Raw genomic sequence first — 22,073 nt, 5'->3', positions numbered from 1 at the left:
CATTGAGTATTGAATTAATCACTTGCTGTGTTATTTTCCAAGATAATTGTCAGTATGAATATTTCTCATATACTAAAACGTCTCCCAAAACCTTCCCATGGAGATCTGTGGGGTTCTTTGTTCTGTTGTTGATTTGTAATTTTGTTTTGGAGGTGGGGATTGAAACAAATTAGGGGGAGAAGGGTGGCTTTTTTTCTTGAGGCAATTCCAATTGATGTATAACTTCTTCTTAAAGACAACTTAATATTTCTCTGAGGTTCCTTTTGTTTTCTTTGTCTCCTAAAAAGGCTCTAAATGAAGTGCAAGAAGAAGCATTATCCATCTGTCAATCGGAAGATGGACAGCATGAATCTCTGAATTTCAAATCCAGTGTCAATGCTGACAGGTCAGTGCGAATATATCTGTTCAAGCTTCTACTTCTTTAATACTGGAAATAGGAGTTTAAAGGATATTGTATGGAAGTAGTTAAGTTAGTTGCGTGTGGTCTTTTTTCTGTTTGTTTGTTTGTTTATTTCCCTCCCTGCTCCTTTCTTGACCTCAGAATTCTAGAGAAAGCCTTTGTTGTAATCTTAATACTGGGAATGAATGTGAATAGGGAAGTCACCTGAGTAGTTACAGGTATTCTAAAAAGCTTTTTCTAGATTGCAAAGATTATCTAGAATCATGCTATTATATCACAATTCATTATTACGCTTGTTTTGAATGTAGGCTGCTTCAGATACTGAGAGAAGAAAATTCGTCGGTGAATTCTCGGTTGTGGGCTGAAAGGGGTATGAGAAGAACTACCTTATCACAGGAAGTACCTTTGACTCCTCCAACAACTTTTTCTCCACCATTGGATCGTTCAGGTTGGATTTGCCAAATCACAGACTATCGAGGGTTATTAAGCTGTTAATAGGATTCTATCCAGAATTCCTGTTCTGGGTTGGGGTGAGAGAGAGAGACTTGTTAATTTGGCTCAGATGATCTTCCAGTCTAAAAAGCCAAGTTTTCTAATCTTTCTAATAACTTTGTAACATACTACTACTAAGAACGTATCTCCAATTTCATGTATTTTTTGTTTTGTGTTTAAATCAGCCCTCAATGCTACCAGTGTAGTCAAGAGAATCCATTCAAAACTTCAGAATGAAGACGAAGAAGAGACAGCAGACTCGACTTATACTGTGAGACAAGTGCTGAACCCAAACTCAGGAAAACAAAAGCAAATTTCAGCAAAAAGTTTAGTATTTTTAAAAAATGACATACCTTCTTCTGACTAAGGTCCTTAATATCATAGCGTGAAAGGAATCTTTGGAAGTCATCTAGTTGTGCTCCCTGCTCACAGCAGGGCGAACTCCAAAGACTGATTGAGGGCCTCAGCCATCCAAGTCTTGAGCATCTGTCATTCCACAGCCCCTTACGTAGTGTATTCTGGTGACAAAGCAAAGTCTGTAGCAAGCACGGAACCACCAATATGATTCTGTGGTGCAGCCCCTTACCTTGCTGGCTATAGAGTTCTCCCTCCTGTGGTGCTTTTCTGTTTCTAATACAGCATTTTGGTCGATGCTGTACAGCTTTATGAAGAATTTCAATCTGCATATTCTACATGTAGTTTATACCCGTTGTCAATCCCCTTAAACAGCTGTAACATGTAAAGATAGTTGTAAAAGAGTCACTCATTAAGTATGAGACCTGAAAACAGCTGAAATTTTTCACTGGCTGGTCACTGGCAAATTGTTTCTGTGCTTTTAACTGAGAAGAAAAGTATGAATAGGTTTCTAAGATAAAAGCACCAAACAGCAACGCCAGAGAGGTACTAATATGGGGACAGAAAACGGGGGGTTTGATTATTGAAAATGACTGGAGTGACTAGGGATGTTCTCTTATCATCCATATGATGTTCTCTTATGGACCTCTCCTTTGATTTATTTCAATAAGCAACATAATTTCATTCCTATTGCAAAGCTTTCTATACAAATTGAAATTTCAATGACTTTTTTTCTCCCCCCAGTGAAAAGAAAACAAACTGTACAGAACTCAGCAAGACAGAGGAGAGATGATTCTCTTGCTAATTCAATCCCTGTTGACCTTCAGAGGGACAATAAATCCAGTCTAGATGTTCTCAGCTGTATGTTACACGAAGTGGAGCATGAACTGGAGGAATATGAGCAATGTACAGGCCGTGAGGTTCAAAAAGCCCAGAGAAGTGAAGGCCTCACAGGATTTACCTTATCCCTGGTGAATGCTCTCTGTCGTTTGATGCGCTACCTCAAAGAGGTGAGAAGACTTTGAATTCCATCTGTAGAATGAAAGAAAAAGGATATAAACTTGCATTAAAGGCGTCAACTTCGGTCTTTCCTGGCTCCCAATCATTTGACTTTGAAGTCTAATTATCATTACTTATTATTTGGATTGCATGCAGTTAGGAGATAAAAATTTAATTTGTTAGAAACAGGTATCCCTAATGAAAAGGGAAGAATTCACTGCAGTGGAAGTCTCCAAGTCACTATTTGCAGAAGGTATTAATCAAATTACTTTGAAACTTATTTTTTATGTATGTTCAGAGCTGTAGCAGGGTATTAACTACAACCTTGTTTAGAAGTTCATTTTCTTCTTGGCCTTCCAAAGTTGATGCTATTGTCACTAGAAAAAGAGTACCCGAATCTTCAGTTTTCTTTGAGGAACTCCTTAGCTTTCTTCTTCCATCCGTAGCAGCAATTCCACTTTAAACAAAAACGACCTGAAGTGCTTACTATAGCAATGCACAGCTGCAGCTCAATGGAATTTCATAAAGACAACCACCTGTAAGCTGTGTGGAAATAAATACTGTTTTTAGAAGTTTTTATTTCATCTCTAATCCAGAGCTATTCAAGATGCAGCAGTGGCTCACAGATTCATTGAGCCTTTGTGAAATTGTGAACCAGATTATGACAGTTCTTGCACTCTTAACAGATGCAGAAAAATGTGCTGTCTAAATACCAGTGCTCTATTTCATAGCAAGGGCAATAGATTCCTAATGAATGTGGTACTGTCCTCTTTTGGTTCCTTTTCAGAGTGTATAACCATTGGAAAAATTACTTTAAAAATCTGATTTGTTTTATTATTTCATGTATGGATGCATAACAACTTATAAATTGAATACTGGGTAGTACAGGAATATGAAAGATTCTCCTTTAAGACCTGTGTTGGAAGCAAACAGTGAATGCTCAATTCAAGATTGAAAAATTACTACCATCAGAGGATGGACTTTGGCTGAGGTGTTATGTTTTAAATATTGTTCACAGCACGTGTTCTGTGTTAAAGTTGCAATGCTAAAGCAGGATATTAAACTTGTTTTTTTGTGTAATTGTAGGGAAGGATTTTTTGGAAGTCCAATGAAGTGGTTTCCATCTATTAGGAAAATGTCAATAGCATGAGATTTGTCATAAATGTAATTGGAATCATAATTTTAATGACTCTTTGTGTTCCACAGAAATGCATGTTCTTGAGCCTCTGAATTCCTTTTTCTGTCATTTTTTTCTCTAAGACTCTTTTGTCATTTTTTTTCTTTAGTTGTTACATTCATAAAGAGGAGGCACCATCCAATGTATCTTAAGAGCTTTTATGCTATTCAAACAGAAGGGCAAGGAGTCTTGAGTATTTGTTGAGACTACATATTGTGAAACACATATCCCGACTCTTGTATTCCCAGTTTTAACAGAGTACCTCTGTGATGCTGTTTTTACTTGAATAGATGTGTTATCCTTTCTTCCTTCAAGGAGCTGATTGTTTGTAGGATCATCTTCAGCTTCTGTGAATTTACTACTTAAATTCTGAAGTAGAAATATGCAGAAATCTCTCAAGCTATGAAATGTGATTAATTGTATTCAATGTTCCTCAAGGTAGACAGTACACGTCCATAATCTTCACTGACTTTTCCTCTTTTGTGGAGCTTTAATTAGTGTTAGAATTTGATAATTCACTGGGAAGTACAGCTTGTCTGTGTTTTTTCCTAAAAACCTAGTGCCTGTGATGCTAGGAATAAATCAAGTCCGTGTGTTCACCATCTGTATTACCTAGCCAGTAGTGCTAGTGAAGTTCCGAAGTTTGAATTACAGCTGGCAATATGTTCCAAGAAAATGAATTTGCAGTGGCTATTTAAAAAGCCTCTGATTTCAGGAATTTCTTCCTTAGTGGTTTTTTACTTCTGGTTCTAATGCCAGCAGAAAAGAATCTACGGTACATGATGGACTACTCTTGCTATAATTTCATCAGTGCAGCACAAAAAAGATACCCAAATCGCTTTTCAGGATCCTTTTGGAGATGGGAGGTATGTCTTTTATTCAGGGGTTCCCTTGAATAAATGGCAGGCTACCATTTGGGGGAGGACCCCGTTTCCGAATTCTGTGGTGCCTGTGTAACTCTTGATAAGCTCTGCTCTGCTAGCTACAATGGTCCAAAAAGTGGCAGTTGTGTAGTCTATTTGCCCATTAGAGATAGAAGGGAGTCTCTGGTGTTCTGTCTTGTACACGAAGCCTGTCTGCTGCTGTAGCCTATCTTAAAATCATAGATTGACAAAGTCTTGTGTTCAAGTAAATTACTCAAAAAGTACACTCTTTTCTGTTTAAAAAAAAAAAAAAAAGAAAAGCATAGATGCTTTCTAGAACTTTTTCTCTCCATGGGAGCAAACATGAGCATGTACTTTCTTTATTTAGTTAAATCTGTCTTTATTAGCGTATTAAGAATGCTGAAGAACAGGCACAAGTAGCAAAGGATACTGACAAACATCAGCACACCTGGAATTGTTTCATTACTGTATGGAAAAGAATCAGTGTCTTAAAAATAAATTATGTCAATGCAGAGACAATGCTTGTCATTTCTTCTCTTGTCACTGCAGTCTGTAAAAGTTGTAAGGATTTATAGGATTCCCTGCAGTGTTGTGGAGTAACAAACAAGGAACAGTAAGCAATTTAATGAAGTCCAGTGAAGTCAATTTAACAGTAGTGGGAAGAGCTTTTACGGTATGGTGTGATGTTGAACCATTCCTGTTTTCAACTATGAATCTGTATTAACTATAGTAAGTTTTAAACTTTTTCTCCCTATTTAGAGTGAAATACAACTGCGTGAGAAAGAGTTGATGAGGCAACGTCACGAGGAGATGTTGAATGAGCACCGAGAACTGATCGATGCTTTGACTGCAGAAATACTCCTAGTGAGGGAAGAAAACATTACTATACAGGTACTGAGCCCCTTTCCCCAACTTGCTACGGAGTTTTGCTACAAATGTGGTCTGAGATGCATTGTCCATATGTTCAGGAAAGAAAGTGATAAAATGGAATGAGGAGTCTGAGAACAGCAGTCGTGGGGTGTGGGGAAGGGATGTTTGTGAAGTCAACGTTTTATTTTATTTTTTTAGTTTGTATTTAACTTTAAAGCTTGAGAAAGTGCTAGTTCCTTGAAACTGGAAACTGAGCTTTATTATTTACAATCTAATGGTTTAAGCACCTGCCACTATTGGAGCAGTGAAGTGGAATAGATGTAATGCTACATTTTCATTTCTTCAGCTTGTGGTGGAAGTAGATTTTTATTATTAGTTACATGTGGCAATGAAACAATAAACAACCTTGGAGAGGAAGTGGGATGATAAAAAAAAAAAAAAAGAAAAAAGTGATTTTTTTTTTTTGAAGCAGGAGAAAAAATAAGTAAGAAACATAGAGACATGAATAATATCAGTGGAATCTCACAAATTCATGCAGTGGTATTAAGAGGACAAATTTATTCTCAGTGCTGCTTGTGGTGTATAATTTTCTAATCCATGTTTTCATGTTGCTAGAATAAAAATATTTCTCTCTTTCTCTCTCTCTCTCTCTCCCCCTCTCCCTTCCTTAGAAGAAACTTCAGCAATACATGATTGTAACAGATGAACAGATGACCTCTCTCACTCAAGCATTTAAAAGTCTCCCTTTGGTAGAACCTAGAAGAGAACAAAGTCCAAACCATTTTGGAACTGCAAGCAGAAGTCCATCAAATGGCCAAGGTATGTGTATGTGTGTGTGGAGAAAACTGGAATTGTGACTACTTTATTTCTCTAGTAGAAAATCTGGTATTTAAGAGATGTCTACTCGAATAAACACCTCTTGTGAGCCTGAATCTCGCTTCTGGAAATTAATATGCCATGGGTTCCACTGTGAGCAGAAGGACTTTGCTACAGACTTTTAAGTAGTCCTATAGGCTGAATTCCATCCCACTGGCTTTCATATATCTGGCTCTGGGCTTGGAAATTATCCATAAAGACAGATCTTGGGCTTGAACTTTTTAAGTGACAAGTCGTTTTTTTCCTGAAAAAGAAGGCGGAAGGAGAATAGCCTTTCCTCACAAATGGGAGGCATCCTTCTGTTCCTTACCCTGTTAAGATGTCTTACAAAATCAAGTTAATCCTGGAACGGGTTGCCTAGGGAAGTGGTGGAGTTCCCGTCCCTGGGAGTGTTTAAGGAAAGGTTGGATGTGGTGCTGAGGGACATGGTTTAGTGGGTGACATTGGTAGTGGGGTGATGGTTGGACCAGATGATCTTGGAGGTCTCTTCCAACCTTAATGTTTCTATGATTCTATGGATTCTGAGGATCTTAAAAATAAAATTAAATTTAAAAAATTAAGAATTGTCCAACTGAAGCAGGACCCTGCCTGTCTGTTGCCGAGACATAGTATGAGATTGGTTCCTCCATTAAACACTGGAGGTCGCTGCTGACCAGAAACAACAGTTGGTTAGACCTGTTAAGCAGCTGGGCTAAGTTAACATAGAACATCTCTGGAAAGAGGGAGAGTGGCTGAAGAAGAAGTTGGAGGGGGAAATATCATGACAAACAGCATGTGGGGAGGATGCTTTGGAAAGGCAGTTCTGCATGGTGAAGCAGAGGAGGAAGATCTTTCTCACCTCTTGCCAGGGTCATTACATAAGGGGTGTAAGGTCTTAAATTCCATCTCAGTAATGTGAACCACAAACAGTATCTTAGGCAAACAGCCTCTTTTGTCTCTTTGCAGAGTGTTTTTTTGTCTCTTGTATTTTGGGATCACATATGTTCTCTCTAATTTCCTGGTAACTTGCTTTTGGGAACAAATATCCTGAGCAGAATCATTAAGAGTGAATTCAAAGATAGCACTAAGGAAGCAGCGTATGCACGCATATTAAAATTACTGTGGTCTCACAGCTAGTTACAGCTTTGACTTCATGCTTTTCATTTTTTGCCTCCCTGGTAATCTGTGCCTTACAAGTCTCACGTCTGTGTGCCTTATGCACGGGCTGCAAACAGTTCTCTTAACAGTATGCTGAAATTGTGAGCCTATGTATGATAGCTTTCTTTGCTCTCTTAAGCCCAGTAAAGATTTTTGTATGTCTTAGTGGGAGTTTTTTACTGGGGGACCAGAAGGAATTTAGGATTATGTGAGGAACATATTGTAGTCTGTCTTTTTAGATATCTTCTACATAAGATATGTAGATATTTTAGACATAAGAATTGTCACTGGCACTTCTTTCTACACTGCTTTTGCTCTAAAACTATTTTTTTATTCTACTCTTGCTTTGTTTGTCTTTTAGAAAAAAATGATTTGAGCTATTTTGAGCCCAGGAACGATGAAAGCAACAGGGAAAATATGCTGAAGTTACCACAAGAAGAACTGCCTTTCAAGTTTCCTCAGAAGCCAAGTGCCTCAAGTGGTGTAGGAGCAGGCAGAAGCTTGCCGGCTCACATCTTCCAGCCAGCTGTACTGTTGTCACCACCCCGGCAGAAGAGCAATCAGGAGTTGTCTCCCCTCCAGAATGGTGAGATCTCTGGACAAAGTAGATTTTTACTATTTCAGTCTCTCGGGCTCATATTACTTTTGGAGATGTCTTTTCTATGAAACTTTAAATCTGAATGCCTAAGCGCCTTGGCCCTGTAGTTGGAACATCCTGCTTCTGCACTCAGATATGCGTTTCTTTTCTTTTTATGCCTATTGCTAGATTTCTTTTAGACTTTCTGACCCCTGCAGTTCTCCATCTGTAGTCCTCTGTCAGTGACAAACCAGACTGGCATTTTTAACTTGTACTGGTTTTGATTGTCACTGTTTGCTGTAGCTCTTTGTCTGCGATTTACAGCACGTCATCTGAGCTCTCCCTCCACTGAGGGTGTAATCCAGCCTCTGTCACCTATAATGGTGGAACCACTGAAGACTGGAAACCTAGGACCTTAGCAGCCTGTGCTGCAGACAAACAGGGATGTCTGTAGGCTGCATACTCCTTGAGCTAATCTCCCCAGCAGAGATTTTTTCCAAAAAAAAACTGGGAGCAAGTTTCCGTATGAGTTTCATTTAGTAGTACACAGGAAGTGGTTGAAGAAGTTTGGGGTGAAATTATGTGGTGCCAGATTAACTCACAGTCAGTATTTGTAGGCTTTGGGAGTGTTTCAGGTTGCTGAGTGTGATAGGCCCCTGTAAAGCTGTGTTGTTGAGGGACAGATAACTCTCAATTACTGGTTTGGTTGCTGACAGGAAACAGGCCACAGCACTGAGGCTTTATGCCTTCTCTCCTTTCATCCTACTCCTGTCATCTGTATTGATTTGTAACCCTTTTTTTAGTTGGAAAAATGACCAAAAAGTCACTTTAATTTTAACAATTTACCAGGACAAGACAATTGGAAATTTATATCTAGTTTAAGCTTTTGGTAGTATGCAGTGCTGTGAGGAGGCACATAATAAATAAGGAGGAAATGAACTAAAGATAGTTTTCTTCAAAGAGCATCATCTGGCATCGGTCCCATTGAGAACTGTTAGACATGGTCTGCCATTTGAAACAGGAACGTGAAACCATACTCGTAGACTTAGCTATAGTTAGGTATGTGAGAAATGCATTGTTCTTTTGAGACTGTGAAGAATGCTAAATGGCTCAACAAATACTTTTTGAGTATTTCTTTATAAAAAATGGTTCATAGAACAGTAGATGTAGGTTTAAATTTTTGAATGTCATGCTCTGCTCCAGTGGCAAAAGCTAATGCTTGGGAAAGAATGGCTATTTGGTATGTAAAACATGGAACCTCTGGTTTTGATCACAAAATCCAAGTTGGACTTTGCGGGTGACAGCGCTGTAACGTATTTGGTCGTGTGTGGTGTGTTACCAGTTTGCTAACAATGACCACAAGAATATTTAACTCTTTCTGTTGGCCACAGTGCTTCAACTTCTTCTTAGGGAATAGGTAAATTATTATTCCAGAAGTGTTGTATTGTACCATTCCAAAAGCTTTGTTACCAATCCAATATAAATAGCAGAAGAAAATACATACTTACAGTTTATTAGATAAGGTAATTGGTTTTGGGAAAATGGAGGACTTACGCAGAAGCAGTGGTTGATATATCAGCTAAGACATTCAAAACATTTCTCTTCTCCCTGACTTTTCTCTCAAGCTCATGTACAGTGTAAGACTATTTGCAGTAGGAAATAATGCTGTTGAGTCCTTGCAGCAGGATCTTGCATAGAGTGATTTGGATCAGTAACATACGCCATTTAGGCTAGATATTACAATTCAAATTCCTGCTTGATTGTTACTAGCCTGATGCAATAAAGTTACTATTTGTTTTCCTTAAAAAAAAAAAAGTCTCTTTCATTACTGATCATTTATTTTTTGTTTGTAGTATTTACAACAATTTCTCAGTTTACTGAAAACACTGAGAGAGAACCAGGCAAAGAAAAGAGCTCACCTTCCTCCCTGAGAACACAGAGCACAACTGAGGAAACCAGTCTCATCACTCAAAGGCAACCAATTCCTACTGCAGACAAAGACTTGGAGAGTTCCCAAGAGAAAATCAGTCTGTCCTGCACAGCTGATGCCAGAAAAAACAGCGCAGTTGAAGAGTTCTCTCAAAGCAGTGATCTGTTGGGACAGATAGCTGAGATCACACGGCAGAACTCACTAATTAAAACTCAGCTGAGCAAATTGAAAAGCTTCTCAGAAGACAGAAGTACCTGCCTACATCAGCCAGACTCAATGCAAAATACAAATCCTAGTTCAGACTCGTCACAAGGACAGGTGAGAATTTAACAGAAGGCTGGACTCCCTTTTTTGCTGGTCTGCTTTCCCATAACTTACTGATTCTTTTAGACTGTTTCCTACCCGTCAGTTCCTTTAAGAAAAAGAGTAGCAAAACAGATATTCTTTTCATTCATGTGGACTTTGATTTTACCATTCCCTTAGGAGGTCAACAATAGTTTCTCATATTGGGTCTATGTTGTATACAAGTGCTGAAAAGCCCCATATGTGCAGCATGTTTATAAACTTTGAGTATGGTTGTGCTGCAAAGAAAGAGGTGATTGCAATAGGCGTATCTCTTGTAGCTTGGATAATACTATCAGTGAAATAAGTGAATAATCATAGAATCATTTTGGAAAAGACCTCTAAGATCACCAAGTCCAACCATTAAATATATTAATAGTGAAAACACTGCACCAACCCACAGGTTCTTGTCAAGCTTTTATAATATGTATTTAAATCCATGCCATGTGTCTCTTCTGCTACTCTGACCCAGAAGCCCATGGAATTTAAGATAGTTTGGGTACATCACTTGCAAAAAAAATGATACTAGGGTATGTGCTAGTTGGATCTGTCTTGGCAGTTTTACTGTGCGGTGAAAATCCCCAAATCTTGGAGAAAGAGAGAACTTCAAGGCTTCAATTCACATAGAAAATCTTTAGTCTGCAACTAAACAGCTATTCAGTGGCACCCCAGCGAGTGGAGTTAACATCACAGAAATGTCTAATCCCTGCCCTCGCTGCTAGCTTTGCTTCTGTTCCATCACAGTGGCTAAATTACTGTTCAGTTAAGGATACTAAAGACTTTAAATTCCCTCATGTAAATGTAGGCTGAGAATGTGTGGTTACCATCCTCATTGTAATACGTGTAACATTGAGTCCTGTAGTTGTACAGGATTATGCAAACTTCTTAAATGATCTTTTTGTGAAAATAATTACTGGAGCAGAAGGTGTCAAAATGGATGAAAACCTGGTTTAAAAATGAGTTCCAGGATAATTCTGCCACAAATGTGCTTTTGCTTCTACACTCACTCCTGAATGTGTGTCTTTCTGGTTAAATATTTTCTTAATTATGGTTAATTGCTAGAGGGTTGAGGGGGTGCTGGTGCTGGTACTGGTACTGTTTGGAATAATGCAGATAAGCTATTTTTCCTATTTATAGGAAGACCTATTTAAAACATTGTGTTTAGTCAATTAAGGACCTAGACAAAGGACAATGAAAGGGACCAAATCAGATTTCTCACAGAAGGTGCTATATAATTAAGTTTACTTAATTTTTCGTTTGAGAATTAAATGTATAGAAGTACTTGAAATATATTGCATGCTCTCCCTCAAGGTGCAAATTTAAGTTTTTTAATTGGAAGTATAATTATCCAATTATCTAAGTAGACTCATCTTGTGGTAACGAAGAGCTTGGAGGAAAGAATAGCAGAGTTGAATCGTCAAAGTACAGAAGCACGTGATAAGCTGTTGCAGCTAATAGATCAGCAGAAAGTAGCTGCTGCTGATCTGGTCTCTCCAATGATATCTTCTGTTCTGCCCCCATCCCTAAATTATACTGGTAAGTACCCAAGTTTGGGAGAAACAAAAACTGGTAAGATGATGTTTTTCCCCTTTTGTGGGTGACCTGTCCTGAACTGATTGTAGTTGTGGTCAGCAGTATACTTTCTGTTAATGCCTGTGTGGTACAAACACTCCTTGGTTTTAGAGGTGGAGGACTTCAGAGAGCTTAAAAAAATCTATCAGCTAAAATTCCCCTAAAATTAGTTTCTTAGTAATTAGTTACTTTGCTGCAAATATTGTGTTTCGTGGTAAATTTGTTCTTTGCCGTGCCCTTGTCTGCAGAACAGTTCTGCTATGCAGTCACTGAAGGGCAGAACTAGGCTTTGTGGCCAGCAGATGGCAAGGGAGATCCTTGGTGTCTGAAATTCCCAATATTTTCATTCTTCTTGCAGCATGTTAACCAGTCCTCTATGATGGAGAATCTTTTTTGAAAAGACTAAGTATTTACATCAAGCTTCTACAAATGTTATCTGTATCTCAACCACATTTTTGAAGTTTAAGTCTTTTGAGTGCTCTTTCCATCAGACTACCTTGCTGAGTTATTGCCAGTCCTAACAGAAAGAAGTAACTGAAGCTTCCAGTTATCTGAAAAGATAAATTATTGAAGGGGATGTTCTTGCCAACTCAAGACCCGTAGATTAGCTGCCATTTGTAACTATAAACAAAAATACTTTCCAGCAGATGAGGCCTTCTTAATCTTTTTCGTGGAGTTACTGCAATTACAAGCAGAACTGTGTGAGCAAGTACACACATGCTCTATCTAGGACACCCACCCTTTCCCCCTTCGTAAACCGCAGAAGATATATAAAGGGAAGTACTTGAGTGGGGAGAGGAAGGAGGAGGAGGAGAGACCGCATGTGTGCACATGCATGCAGGTGCATACGCAGTGACTCACAGAGTGGGATCTTAACACTTTTAGCACTTCTATGGCTGTTTTAAGATAAATTCAGTGTGAAAAGTAAAATCTAAAGGAAAAAGTCGAGAAATCTCGGGTTTCTAAGTCTCCGATTACTTTAAAAAAAAAAAAAAAGTGTTTATCCAGGGAACAGACATTCTGTTTCTATGCACATTGTCCATAGTTGCTCTGAATAACTGCTTTTAATATCTGTCATTATAAGAGGACGGATATTGGGTTGAATGGACCTTCAGCCTGAAATTTTATGTCCGCATGAATATATGTTTATATATTCTATGGAATTGTGAAGAGTTATTTGGTGGTCCTCAAAAAAAAAAAAAGTGAAAATGAAATGAATATTGTAAAATGCTGCTGTGTTCTCATCAAAATCAAGCTATTATTTATTTCATAGAAAATGCAAGGAAGACGATTGAAGTGTCTATTCCTGTGGCAGCTTCTATGGACAGCTCCAAAGAAGATAGCGTTTCCCCTGCCAGTATGACCAGTGTAAGAAGGTAAATGTTGACCCTTTACTGTTTTATTTTTTGTAGTGTCTTGATCGCATGCACAGCAGAACTGTAACATGATGGAAAAATCACGATGTCTTTCTCTTGGCTTCATGAACTTTCCCAGACTTCATCAAATTCTGCTCTTTGGAAATAGGACAAACATTCAATAGCTTCTTCAAATTTCATTGTTTGTATTTAAAATACCTCCACTGTGACATAAAACTGATCACGTGAGATCTAAGATGTGATTTCAGTGACTACTTCCTTTTTTTTAAATGTCATCTTTTATGTTTACAGGTCTGTAGGGGACTCTAGCAAACCTTGTTCACCCCTAAGTGCCACATCAGAAATCATGAAATTAACTTCTGTCAGTCAAAGGCCAAAGGTAAGACTGAAAAATCTTCAACGAGTAAGTTTGATTGCCGTGTCATATAAAGAGAATGCAAGATAGATAAAGAAGGGGGTAGGGAGCTCAGTCCTACCGTAAATCTGCTGTGGTGAAAGGTAATTGACTCGTGTCAGTTTAGATTCTGGACAAACTGAGCACTAGTGATGTTGATTGTTTGCTGTCACGGGGCTGGTGTTTACAAGCGAGTATTCCTGTAACTACTCTTTCTGCTGTGGCATTTATTTCTATTTGTGCTTAGAATGGGGAACCTCTTTCAGGCTTTCACTGGTGGTTCCAGAGAATTTCAAGTAGCCTTTATGATGTGGAGTGATGTGTAAGAGAAAAGCAAGCTTTCACCTAGCCATTGCACAAGTGCTGAAAACTAAGTAAATCTGAAAGTAAAGAAAAATCACTGATCTTGATTACTGATTCCTAATATGCAAAAAGAATAGACTACAGAGATGCTTTCACATTGGAATTCCAGACAGTAGTGTAGTCTGGTAAACCATTCATAGATCTGTTTGTAGCAACCGTGAGAAGATACTAATGCTGTCTTTCCAGATATCCAAAATAACTGAACTTGGGAGTCCAAGACTTCCTGCCCTGATAGGGAAGTAAACATCCCCATAGGGGAAGTTCAGAATACTTAAGGTAGATGTGACTTAAGCTAGGTGTCTATAGTTGACAGTGTGATTACCTCTGTGGTCCCTGTGGCAGACAATTGCTTCATATCAGGGAAGTGGATAATCCGACACAAGCCAGCACTGACTAGCAAGTCTGTGGGAAGCTTATGATATATGACTTTCAACTTGTTTCCTCTTTTGCAGGCAGAAAAACAAAAAGAAGAAGGTTGGTTTGCATTGTCAACGCATATTATGTAAAGGAAGCTGCGCTTGAGTCCTTTTTTTATTTTAATTTTCTTATGAACCGCAATTTGGATCACTGTAGTCTCCCTCTCCAGATGTACAGTTTAACTCTGGAGTGCTTTCATGTCAGTATAAAAAGGTCAATATGGTATAATACTCTGTATGGCACAAATACAATAAGGAATTCCTGGGAATGAGTTTCCAGACTGGATGCATTGCATCACCTGTTTTCAAAGAGGCTGCTGTAGCAATACAAACGGGCTGCACGCCTATCCAATACCTGTATTACATATGCTGAAGAAAGAAGGATCTAGAAAATGTATGTGGAACTTAACATTTCTGGAGCATGTATTTGCACATGACATGGGATTGAAAAAAATCCAGAAAAACTCAGATGACGCATATGCACATACGTTCAGAAACAACCTGGAGATTAGGAAGCCAGTCTATTTCTGCTGGATGAGAATTTGCTTCAGAAATAATTCCTTCTGTGTTTTAGTTACCCCCCAAATTTGTATTTTCTGTGCAGTTAATATATCAAGGATTGCTTCTGGACTTGGGGATTGCTTTTTAAATATATTTTTTTACAGTAAAAATAAAGTGACTATTGGAAGTTGAAATCAGAATCTCTATTTGTTATATACTAAAATGTGATCTTTGATACAATAGAAAACTGATGTAAGTTATATTCAGCTATCCTAATGTGTATGTTTGTGTGTGTGTATAGTACTCTAATGACCATGTTTGCACATTGATTTTATTTGACTTTTTAAAAATAGCTGTCATTTTAGATGATTGACAATAAAATACATTCATTCCTTACATTATAGTAAACCTGGGCAAAAACCTTTACAATTGCAGATTTTTTCTGTCTTAAAAAAAATCTCAAGTCTGCATTTTATGAGTAAAGCATCCCTTTAAAATTATTATTTTTTAAACTGACCTGGTCTAACATCCCTAAAGATATTAGTAGAGTGTGGTATAAAAAGGGGCCAGTCCCTATCATTTCAATCAGTTCAGTTTTAAGAGAATGAAGAAATTTTTTTTTCTATTAAGAAGGGAGCAGTTGCTTTTAAACACACTTTCTGAATATAAAAACTGTGGAATGAAAAAAGAACACCTGTTCAAATATTCATTGAAATGAATGTGAGTGAGGCAACAGTTAAAACTGCTTGGAGGAAATAACTGCTTCTGCACGAGCTGTTCAATGCCAAGGTTGGAAGGGACTGCATAACCATGGTGCCTGCACATTAATGCTGTTGTTGCTGACTTCCTCTAAGTTATCAGTTAGTTATCAGTTGCCACACATGCTCTGTAATCAGGGAAGAGATTGAATTATCATCTTCCTAATTCATGTAGTCTGAAATTTTGTTTAGGAATAAAAGAATTGGAATCAACCTTTTGAATCATCAGCTGGTGTCCTTGAATTGGAAGCTTCCTTTATCAAATTATTTGTTTTAAAGCTGTCATCTTAGCTGTATGCCAGGCTTGTAAATGCTTACTGAGAAGTACTGCTGTCTTTCCTTTTGATTGCTGAGAGTAAGATCCGAGTCTCCTTGGAATCGGTAGAGCTCAGGTTCAGGAGGACCACGGGGGTCCTGCTTCAGAGTTGGGACTACTGACCTTTTGCTACATAAAATGGCATTTGGGGTGCAGAGCCTGTGGCCATCTGAAGCAGTAGGACCGTGCAGAACTACTGCCCGGGTCCCAAAATCTGCATAGCTGTGTTAGCAAAGTAGTGAACTCCAACTAGTCACTCCTGCCTCTCAGCACAGGCAGCTGGCTCAGCTGCCACCCTGCACTGATGGGGCTAGCCAGGTGCCAGAGCTTGCTTTCAACGTGGACTAAATGCTCTGTGCTATTTCAGAAGGCAGGAATGTGCTACTGGGCGTCTGTAGTTGTCCTCCCACAAATTCCTATACATCATAGGACTGGGGGAAGGCAGCGTCCTACTGCTCAGGGTCACACAGCATTTTATGACTAAAAACAAGCTGCAGCTGAGGTGTGGTGGAAGTGCATATGCTGGAAGTCTGTATCTTACTACACTATTGATGAGAAACTATTACTGATTTTTTTTGCCTGTTCTAGATAATGTAACTGCAGTTGCTAGTAACACCTCTGATTTTTCATATATGGTAAAGGAGAAAGTTTTAGGCCTTCATCTTTGTTTTTCAGTTGTGTTAAAACATAGACACACTGGTGTCATCCAGTCCCAGAGCTCAGTGCAGTGTTTTTATTGCTAATGATTTTAAGATTTTGCATGGCAAACATTTTACTTGCATTGCTTCCTTTCTTCCAGGTGTTTCATGTTCCTCCTTTTTTTTGTCTTAAATGTCAGCAGAAGGACATTTGGCCACAGACCACAGTAAACACAAAAGTAAAAAGCAGGTACAGAAAAGCACTGCAGTCTTTGCTTTTCCTTGTCATCCTCATTTAACAGGTGTTCCAAACAGAGGTTGGTTTCCCTTTGAAAATGTTTCAGGGGAAAAGCATGAGAAAGTTTCCTAACGATGTTTTGATTGCAAAATTCCAAATTAAAATCTTCATTTCAATTAGTGCTTTCGTTTTAGTTTTGGAAATGGGAAAACTGTTTTTCTTGGGTTTTCAGTTCTTTCCTCTTTCCTAGTCATCAGTCCTTCTGCAGTTACATGAAGGAGGCTCTGTGCAATGCCTTGCTTGGGTTTTATTTTGTTTTTGAAATTTTAGATAGCTGATAAATAGCTGAGGGCAGGGAGCAGAGAGATGAAGTCCAGAAATAGATCTTGCTTTCTGCTTTACGCTTATGCGTACTTGCTGTAATTTCTGGGAAACCAAAAGGTTTCTAGGACTGATACTTTAATCTTCGTTTCACATTAGACTTTAGGAGGACATACAATGTCCATAAACCCTTTTTAAATGGAAAAAGCTCCAGTGAGAGTACTTCCCTCTGAAACCTTTAGCTGTACAGAATTGCCAGCACCATCAGGAAGGTGATCTGGCACTGTTGACTCAGGTTGCCTAGGTGGGTGTTAAGATGACTATCCCTAACGGTAGTGATGTAGCCCTGTAGGTCTGAGGTGGCAGGGACTGAGTTGCTAAGATTGATTGCATTGCAGTTGCTGAGATGCCTTAGTCTTTTTAGCTGTGGAAATAAGGAAGTGTCACTTGCAACCTGAAGAACCTCTGTAATGACAGTAGAGAGAGGGGAAGGCTACCATGACAAAATAAGGTCTAATTTAAATGTGCTTTTAGAGCTGTGCTGTTACCCAAAGGGAGAGAAAAGCACAGAGCTGTGTAGCTCCAGAGTTTTGGAATATTTTACTGCTGAAAGATGCTTAATCAGTGTAATTTGTTAAGAAAAAAAAAAAAAGCAAAACAAAACACTATTTATTTGAGAAAGTGTACTGAAAAAAAAGGGCTTAAATATTTTTTGTGTGATGGATTTAAATGCCTTATGTTAATTGAACCCTAGGGGATCTGAGTGCCTTGCTTTTGCCAAAGTCTGCGATGCTTTATCGGTGACTAGTCCCTCTGAGAATGTAAAACATAAGAAGTTAAATGTGATAAAGGAACTTCCAGGCACACAGTTTTAGAGATGCTCCTCAAGAGAGCTGAAGTACGGTATCAGAATACTAAGATCAGCTGTGACACACAGTAACTATACTATAAAATGATTATTACATTGTAATACCTGTATGATGTTATACTGCGCGCTAACAAAGCCGTTTTTCAGAGGTTTATCCCCACGTTTCTGCAGGCACAGCTTATTTTGTGCCTTTGAAAAATATTGTCGCAGCTGTCAAAGCTATTTGAGGAATTCTATGCAGCAGCACCGCTCCACTGTCTCTCTAAACCTAGTCTCTGCCCAACCCTTACTGAACCCTACAGGCTACAAGAAAGACTCTTCAAGAATTCAGGCTTGCACTTTGCCCCTGCTACAGAGATAAAGCTACACCTCCAGCGACACAGACAGATGGATAGACCAAGTTTGAGAAACAGATCTACTGGATGTAAAAGTATTTGTCTTAATGCATCCACATACAAGTTACCCTGAGCGGGGTGCAGGCAGTGCTGGGCTGGCCTGCAGGTACAGCCTGGCCTTCACACTGTACAAGCCCTGTGGCTGCAGGATAAACGCAGCTGGCTTGTGGTAACAGAGGAGCCTGCAGGCAGCTCCCACTCGGTACCAGAAACTGTACCACCTGCACGGCCTTGCCTTCATCTGACAAGTGCAGCAAGAAGGCCTCTGAGGGCTTCTCTTCTGTAGAAATGATTAATAGAATTGTTTACTTGCAAGCAAACAATGTGTATGTAATAGCTTGAATGACCAAAAAGGAGGAGCTTCTCTCCGTGGATGGGATCTGTGCTGTGTGCTGTGGGAGAAATCCATCCAGGGTCCAAGTGATGCTGCGTGAATTTGGGGTTCCTTGTGTCTGAAGGGACATAAGGTTTACTTGCTATTGATATTCCTCTTGTTGTTCTAAGTAAAACAGCTATTTTATTAAGCTGTTTGTTGTCAGTCCTTTCTTGCTGAGATCCATAAAAAGCTCTGCACCAAATCCAGATGCAGCTAAACATGATGCATGTTTTACATCTTATATAGCGTTTGTTACCTAAAGAATCTGAGAGAATCTGAAAATGGGATTTCTTACCATTTTTTCAACTGAGGTATGGAGCAAGCTATGGAAAATTCCAAGTTTCCTGGTCCTAGCACAGCACTGCCTTGGGCTGGGCTGGGCTCAGAGACACGCTGCCCCTGCACTGTGAAAGCTGTGCCTCTGAGTGGTTGCATGACTGCAGAGTCCTGAGCCACCTGTGCTCTTCAGAAGCACAAGGTCTGGTCAAGAATGATTTTATCTTCATCATCACGACTTTATCTTCTGCTGTCTTTACGTGTGCACAGCCCAGCCTGGCAACTGTCTTGCGTATGGCTCTATCCCATGACAGGAGTCACAAAAGTTCTTCTGTCCTTTCCTTCTGTGGCACCTGAAGGGTGCGGGTGGTGGTGGTGGGAGAGCAGGCTTTGGACAACATGGAAGAGGAGCCTGTAAGTCTCAAAGTACTAATTTTCCATCCTAATAACAGCATTAAGACATATATCCCTTATATTTCTTAATTGCATTTCCTTGGAAGCATTTCTTCAGTCACAGAAAACACAGATATTCTTACACGTCACTTCAAAGCCACCAATTCCCTGGGCAAGAGGAGCAAGACGGCACGAGGTGGGCATGGAAAGGCAGATGTAACTGGCAGTAACCTCCGCTAACTGCAGACAAGAAGTGGACTCCAGCAATGGGTGGGGTAGAGCTGGAGGGAGCAGCTGCCAGGCTTGCGTGTCCTGCCCTCCTTGAAGTTGTGCAGCACAGTTACTTCACCGTTTATAACAATTAGTCACAAGCTCCCGCCCAGCCTTCTTGAGAACTGCCAAGTGCAACTGAGACAGCACCAGAGAGGAAAAGGGCGAGTGCCTCTTTTCAGCCTAGCAGGCTTGCCAGCTCTGGTGACCAAGCACAGTTTCAGCAGAAGCTTAGAAACAGGAAAAAAAGACGCTTGTTTCTGACACAAAAGCTTTGCCTCCTCTGTAGTCCCTGCACAGCAGCTTGGTTGAGTGTCTGAGGTAGGAACAGAGAGTGAGGTGCTTCAGAAGAGCTACCACGGAGAAGAGAAGTGGTCCCAGACAGATGAAGTTCTTGCTGGGATAAAAAAAAAAAGCCTTTATATTCACCCTCCTTCCCTGATCCTCTCTCTCTCTCACCCACACACCCACACTATATGCACCCATGAGAATAAAGCTTTGTCAGGTCTCATACTGAGCACAAACCTTATCTGGGATGCTGTCTCGAAGTAACGCCACCAAATGGTACATTTTGTTACTTCCCACTCACGCCCTGGATGCTCTTTGCTCCTTCCACACACATACACCTCCACTGCGTGATCTGTAGTTGCTCTGTGAGGAGCAGAATTAATTCAGCTTGCTCTTTGCTGAATTGCTGCACCATTTTTCCATCTGCTACCTGCCACCACCATAATAGCTGCATCCCCATGGAATAACCTACTGTAGGTAATACCCTCATGACCCCCATGGTCTGGGCAGTGAAGAGAAAGGGGAATGGCTCTGTTGTCTTCTCGGTGTGAGCATTAAGTGTCTTACTTATCGATTTTCTTTAGCTTATAGGAACTTACTAACTTTAAGGTCAACTCCCCTGTCTCAAATATGGCTGAAGGGGAGGTTAAAAAGCTCCCGGCAAGGCCCAAGAGGTCGCACAGAACTTACTTCCTTAGAAAATCTGGCTTGAAAGAATTCCAGTTTCATCTTCCTTTCCAAAAAGGCAGGCAGGACACAGGATAGATTAAAAAGAATATATATAGCTGGCAGAAAGCTAGAAGTGGCAGCAGGTGGCTCGAACGCAGCAGGGTGGAGGGGAGAGCAAGAATGCCCGGTCAGAAGCCACAGCAGGGGCAAGCCTAAGCAATGCCAGCGCTGCTGGGTGCATCAGCTGCAGCTGCTTTTGTCTTCAAAGAGCCACTGCTGACTGAAAGGGCACTGCTGACCACCTCGATCTTGGTGTTTCCTGTTGCAAATCAGGAAGACATGAGAGATCAAGCTTTCTCTTTTTGCTGCTTGCTTTCCGTTTCATGTGTTCACAGATCTCTGTACCCTATGCTTCCTGTTTGCTCTTTCAGGATCCAGAGAAGCACTCGTACATGGCGTCTGTGCCTCTTCCACAGGTTTAGCCTGCCGGGTGTGCTGTTTTGCTGCCTTCTTCCTTCACCTCTCCCATATCACACTGCAATGCTTTATGTCTTTCTGCTGCAGTGTGGGTTGGATGTGTGACAGCAGCTTACAGAAACGTACTTCAGAGTCATGCATGAAGATGAAGAGACTTGGGCTTATGTTAAATAAGGCTCATCAGTTTCAGTTTCTTTTAGTCCCTCCAACTCAACACTGGCCTGAAAGGAAAAATCTGCTAGAAAATTTGAAAGAGAGTATAGGTGTGCACGTGTGATGGGAGATGTTTGGTAGTGAAGGTGTTTCTCAGAAAAGCAACTACTCCCAGAAATGCCATGTAGTAACTTTGTGAGGGACCCTAGGGCAGACATCCTCCATTCTCTATCCCAGTCAGTGACCCAAGCAGGGGATGGGTGTAGCCTTCCTGCAGCAGCTGTCACATTCCCCATGCCTTCAGCTTCCAGAAATTGTGTCATGTGAGACTTGGCCTGGAGGAATGCGCTCATGTGCCTTACAGGCCCAGCGCAGGCAAAGGTCAAGTGGTACCTCCTTTTTGGAAGGCAGACTTACTAATCGTGGCCTGATTCTGCCTTGTCAGAGAGCAGTCCTACTCCTGCTCCTGGTGGGAGTCATCTCTGTCACGATAAAGAAGAAAAAAAAGACAGCTGTGTGGCCTCAGGAGTTACAGGGCACTGCCCAGTAGCAAGAGTGCTGCAGAGTTAAGGGACGTACGTACTCAGCTCGGAAGTTCAGGCTGGGACAGGGACACATGAACTCACCCTAAGGCATTTTATCAGGAGTCTTCTGATGCTTCTTGTGGGATTTTCCCGGTGACCTTTGTTTGAAAATCCGTAGCCTGGGTTACATGTGGCAACGCCAGCAGCAAAAAGCGCTGTGCAGTTTCAGTTTGAGCACTTGCAGGCCCTGATGTGTCTATCTGCAGGCTCAGAGCAGATATTCAACAAGCAGCTTTTGGAGGTTGGCTTTGAAGTTTGGTGCTTGATTGCAACAGGAACAATCCAGAAATATGTGTGGGGTGTGGATCTGTCCCTCAGTTTTTGTTATAACTAGGCACACACAAAAACTATGTCTGAGATCATATACACACAAAACCTGGACCCAGCAGGAGG

General features: G+C 40.2%; 1 protein-coding gene and 1 long non-coding RNA gene across 3 annotated transcripts in view; one reads left to right on the top strand and one right to left on the bottom strand.

Annotated features, from left to right (window-relative positions):
- SPICE1 (spindle and centriole associated protein 1) overlaps positions 1-14,852 on the top strand; it is a 20,931-nt gene extending 6,079 nt beyond the window's left edge. Inside the window, exons 6-17 of one of the 2 annotated variants that reach the window (XM_080597941.1) lie at positions 288-385; positions 709-848; positions 1,078-1,218; positions 1,991-2,256; positions 5,066-5,197; positions 5,848-5,995; positions 7,551-7,775; positions 9,620-10,014; positions 11,403-11,574; positions 12,884-12,986; positions 13,278-13,365; positions 14,196-14,852. In XM_080597941.1, the coding sequence (XP_080454067.1) occupies positions 288-385; positions 709-848; positions 1,078-1,218; positions 1,991-2,256; positions 5,066-5,197; positions 5,848-5,995; positions 7,551-7,775; positions 9,620-10,014; positions 11,403-11,574; positions 12,884-12,986; positions 13,278-13,365; positions 14,196-14,249 (1,962 nt within the window). In that variant the 3' untranslated portion in view covers positions 14,250-14,852. Of the gene's footprint in view, positions 1-287; positions 386-708; positions 849-1,077; positions 1,219-1,990; positions 2,257-5,065; positions 5,198-5,847; positions 5,996-7,550; positions 7,776-9,619; positions 10,015-11,399; positions 11,575-12,883; positions 12,987-13,277; positions 13,366-14,195 lie in introns of those variants that run through there. The other variant, XM_080597942.1, reaches the window with a different exon arrangement.
- LOC308197511 lies at positions 14,509-22,073 on the bottom strand. Its single transcript, XR_013953044.1, has 2 exons — positions 20,488-22,073; positions 14,509-19,906 (listed from the first exon to the last, which is right to left on the bottom strand). It is a non-coding gene; the product is annotated as an uncharacterized lncRNA (long non-coding RNA).

The sequence above is a fragment of the Anser brachyrhynchus genome, assembly GCF_964034855.1.
Source record: "Anser brachyrhynchus genome assembly, chromosome: 1".
NCBI classification, from domain to species: Eukaryota; Metazoa; Chordata; class Aves; order Anseriformes; family Anatidae; genus Anser; species Anser brachyrhynchus.
The sequence above is the reverse complement of the archived record's forward strand: the minus strand, read 5'-3'. Positions and strand labels throughout refer to the sequence as shown.